Raw genomic sequence first — 4923 nt, 5'->3', positions numbered from 1 at the left:
GGTAGATGTGGTCTTATCTCCCCATAAACCACCACTATTACGATACAGTGAGACGATAGATGTGGTCTTTCTTTAACCTCCCCATTAACCACCCTATATCACCGAAATACGAATGAGACCGGTTGATGTGGCCTTACCTCCCCATAAACCACCAATATCCTGATACAGTGTGACGATAGATGTAGTCTAACCTCCCCTCTAAACCACCTATTATTCACGTAACATTGTGACGGTTGCTGAAGTCTTACCTCCCTTATATTCCTCCAATATATCACGGATACTTTCAATGTGACGATAGATGTGGTCTACATGTGACGGTAGATGTGGTCTTACCTCACATTAACCACCAATATCACGATACAGTGTGATGATAGTTTGTGGTCTTACCTCCCCATAAACCACCTATATCACGATACAGTGAGACGATAGATGTGGTCTTACCTCCCCCATAAACCACCTATATCATTGATTCAGTGTGACGATAGATGTGGTTCTTACATCCCCATAAACCACCTATATCACGATACAGTAGTGACCTGATTAGATGTGGTCTTTACCTCCCCCATAAACCACCTATATCACGATACAATGTGACGATAGATGGTGGTCTTACCTCCCATAAACCACCAATATCACGATACAGTGTGACGGCTAGATGTGGTCTTACCCTCCATAAACCACCATTATCTCACGATACAATGTGACGATAGATGTGTGTCTTACCTCCCCATAAACCACCAAATATCACGATACAGTGTGACGATAGAATGTGGTCTTACCTACCGCAAAACCCACCAATAAAACTATACAAGTTGTGACCGGTAGATGTGGTCTTACCTTCCCCATAAAAACCACCAAATCACGATACAATGTGACGATAGATGTGGTCTTTACCTCCCATAAACCACCAATATCACGATACAGTGTGACGATAGATGTGGTCTTACCTCCCCATAAAACCACCCAATATCACGATACAGTGAGACGATAGATGTGTCTTACCGTCCCCATAAACCACCAATATCACGATACAGTGTGACGATAACGATGTGGTCTTACCTCCCCATAAACCACCAATATCACGATACAGTGAGACGATAGATGTGGTCTTACCTCCCCATAAACCAACTCCAATATCACGATACAATGTGACGATAGATGTGGTCTTACCCTCCCATAAACCACCAATTATCACGATACAGTTCGTGACGATAGATGTGGGTCTTACCTCCCCATAAACCACCAATATCACGATACAGTGTGACGATAGATGTGGTCTTACCTCCCCATAAACCTCACCAATATCACGATACAGTGTCGACGATAGATGTGGTCTTACCTCCCCATAAACCACCAATATCACGATACAGTGTGACGATAGATGTGGTCTTACCTCCCCATAAACCACCTATATCACGATACAGTGTGACGATAGATGTGGTCTTACCTCCCCATAAACCACCAATATCACGATACAGTGTGATGATAGATGTGGTCTTACCTCCCCATAAACCACCAATATCACGATACAGTGTGACGATAGATGTGGTCTTACCTCCCCATAAACCACCAATATCACGATACAGTGTGACGATAGATGTGGTCTTACCTCCCCATAAACCACCTATATCACGATACAGTGTGACGATAGATGTGGTCTTACCTCCCCATAAACCACCAATATCACGATACAGTGTGACGATAGATGTGGTCTTACCTCCCCATAAACCACCTATATCACGATACAGTGTGACGATAGATGTGGTCTTACCTCCCCATAAACCACCAATATCACGATACAGTGTGACGGTAGATGTGGTCTTACCTCCCCATAAACCACCAATATCACGATACAGTGTGACGATAGATGTGGTCTTACCTCCCCATAAACCACCAATATCACGATACAGTGTGACGTAGATGTGGTCTTACCTCCCCATAAACCACCAATATCACGATACAGTGTGACGATAGATGTGGTCTTACCTCCCCATAAACCACCAATATCACGATACAGTGTGATGATAGATGTGGTCTTACCTCCCCATAAACCACCAATATCACGATACAGTGTGACGATAGATGTGGTCTTACCTCCCCATAAACCACCAATATCACGATACAGTGTGACGATAGATGTGGTCTTACCTCCCCATAAACCACCTATATCACGATACAGTGTGATGATAGATGTGGTCTTACCTCCCCATAAACCACCTATATCACGATACAGTGTGATGATAGATGTGGTCTTACCTCCCCATAAACCACCAATATCACGATACAGTGTGATGATAGATGTGGTCTTACCTCCCCATAAACCACCAATATCACGATACAGTGTGACGATAGATGTGGTCTTACCTCCCCATAAACCACCAATATCACGATACAATGTGACGATAGATGTGGTCTTACCTCCCCATAAACCACCAATATCACGATACAGTGTGACGGTAGATGTGGTCTTACCTCCCCATAAACCACCTATATCACGATACAGATAGATGTGGTCTTACCTCCCCAAAAACCACCTATATCACGATAGATGATGATAGATGTGGTCTTACCTCCCCATAAACCACCAATATCACGATACAGTGAGACGATAGATGTGGTCTTACCTCCCCATAAACCACCAATATCACGATACAGTGTGACGATAGATGTGGTCTTACCTCCCCATAAACCACCAATATCACGATACAGTGTGACGATAGATGTGGTCTTACCTCCCCATAAACCACCAATATCACGATACAGTGTGACGATAGATGTGGTCTTACCTCCCCATAAACCACCAATATCACGATACAGTGTGACGGTAGATGTGGTCTTACCTCCCCATAAACCACCTATATCACGATACAGTGTGACGATAGATGTGGTCTTACCTCCCCATAAACCACCAATATCACGATACAGTGTGACGATAGATGTGGTCTTACCTCCCCATAAACCACCAATATCACGATACAGTGTGACGATAGATGTGGTCTTACCTCCCCATAAACCACCAATATCACGATACAGTGTGACGATAGATGTGGTCTTACCTCCCCATAAACCACCAATATCACGATACAGTGTGACGATAGATGTGGTCTTACCTCCCCATAAACCACCAATATCACGATACAGTGTGACGATAGATGTGGTCTTACCTCCCCATAAACCACCAATATCACGATACAGTGTGACGATAGATGTGGTCTTACCTCCCCATAAACCACCAATATCACGATACAATGTGACGGTAGATGTGGTCTTACCTCCCCATAAACCACCAATATCACGATACAGTGTGACGATAGATGTGGTCTTACCTCCCCATAAACCACCAATATCACGATACAGTGTGACGATAGATGTGGTCTTACCTCCCCATAAACCACCAATATCACGATACAGTGAGACGATAGATGTGGTCTTACCTCCCCATAAAACACCAATAACACGATACAATGTGACGGTTAAGATGTGGTCTTACCTCCCATAATCCACCCATATTACACCACCAATATGTGGCTCACGATACAACTACCCTATAACGGTAGAATGTGGTCTTACCTCCCCATAAAACACCAATATCACGATACAATGTGACGATAGATGTGGTCTTACCTCCCCATAAACCACCTATATCACGATACAGTGTGATGATAGATGTGGTCTTACCTACCCCATAAACCACCAATATCCGATACAGTGTTGACGATAGATGTGGTCTTACCTCCCCATGAAACCACCACCAATATCACGATACAGTGTGAACGGGTAGATGTGGTCTTACCTCCCCATAAACCACCAATATCACGATACAGTGTGACGGTAGATGTGGTCTTACCTCCCCATAAACCACCAATATCACGACCCTACAGTGTGACGATAGATGTGGTCTTACCTCCCCATAAACCACCAATATCACGATACAGTGTGACGGTAGATGTGGTCTTACCTCCCCATAAACCACCAATATCACGATACAGTGTGACGATAGATGTGGTCTTACCTCCCCATAAACCACCGATATCACGATACAGTGTGACGACGTGATGTGGACTTACCTCCCCTAATACCACCAATATCACGTTACAGTTGTGACGGTAAGATGTGGTCTTACCTCCCCATAAAACCACCAATATCACGATACAGTGTGACGATAGATGTGGTCTTACCTCCCCATAAACCACCAATATCACGATACAGTGTGACGGTAGATGTGGTCTTACCTCCCCAAATAAACATCCAATATCACGATACAGGGTGTGACGGTAGATGTGCGTCTTTACCCATCCCATAAACCACCTAATTATCACGATACAGTGTGACGATAGATGTGGTCTTCACACATTCCCATAAACCCACCAATATCACGATACAGTGAGACGGTAGATGTGGTCTTACCTCCCCATAAACCACCAAATATCACGATACAGTGTGACGATAGATGTGTCTTACCTTTGATCCGTCTTACCTCCCCATAAACCACCTATATCGACGATACAGGTGTGATGACGCCACATATAGATGTGACCTCCCCATAAACCACCAATATCACGATACAATGATGTGGTCTTACCTCCTCCCATAAAACCACCATATCACGAACAGTGTGACGATAGATGTGGTCTTACCTCCCCATAAACCCACCCAATATCACGATACAGTGTGATGGATAGAGTGTGGTCTTACCTCCCCATAAAAACACCATGTGATGGTAATCACGATACAGTGTGACCGATAGATGTGGTCTTACCTACCCCATAAAACAGTGTGACCAATATCACGATACAGTGTGATGATAGATGTGGTTCTTTCTTACCACTCCCCATAACGACCTTACCTCCATATATAAATCACGATACAGTGTGATGATAGATGTGGTCTTACCTCCCCATAAACCACCAATATCACGATACA

At 44.0% G+C, this 4923-nt stretch overlaps 3 protein-coding genes across 3 annotated transcripts; all 3 read left to right on the top strand.

Moving 5' to 3' along the window:
- The first annotated feature begins 1215 nt into the window (after positions 1 to 1215).
- Positions 1216 to 1920, top strand: LOC138324238 (uncharacterized). Its single transcript, XM_069269315.1, has one exon. The coding sequence runs from the start codon at positions 1216 to 1218 to the stop codon at positions 1918 to 1920; it is 705 nt and encodes a 234-aa protein (XP_069125416.1).
- A 631-nt stretch (positions 1921 to 2551) lies between these two features.
- LOC138324237 (uncharacterized) lies at positions 2552 to 3499 on the top strand. The gene has a single exon (XM_069269314.1). The coding sequence runs from the start codon at positions 2552 to 2554 to the stop codon at positions 3497 to 3499; it is 948 nt and encodes a 315-aa protein (XP_069125415.1).
- A 167-nt stretch (positions 3500 to 3666) lies between these two features.
- LOC138324236 (uncharacterized) lies at positions 3667 to 4056 on the top strand. Its single transcript, XM_069269313.1, has one exon. The coding sequence runs from the start codon at positions 3667 to 3669 to the stop codon at positions 4054 to 4056; it is 390 nt and encodes a 129-aa protein (XP_069125414.1).
- The last annotated feature ends 867 nt before the right edge of the window (positions 4057 to 4923 follow it).

Source organism: Argopecten irradians, chromosome 5, assembly GCF_041381155.1.
Source record: "Argopecten irradians isolate NY chromosome 5, Ai_NY, whole genome shotgun sequence".
Lineage (NCBI taxonomy): Eukaryota > Metazoa > Mollusca > Bivalvia > Pectinida > Pectinidae > Argopecten > Argopecten irradians.
Note: the sequence above shows the minus strand (reverse complement) of the source record. Positions and strands in the feature narration are given on the sequence as shown.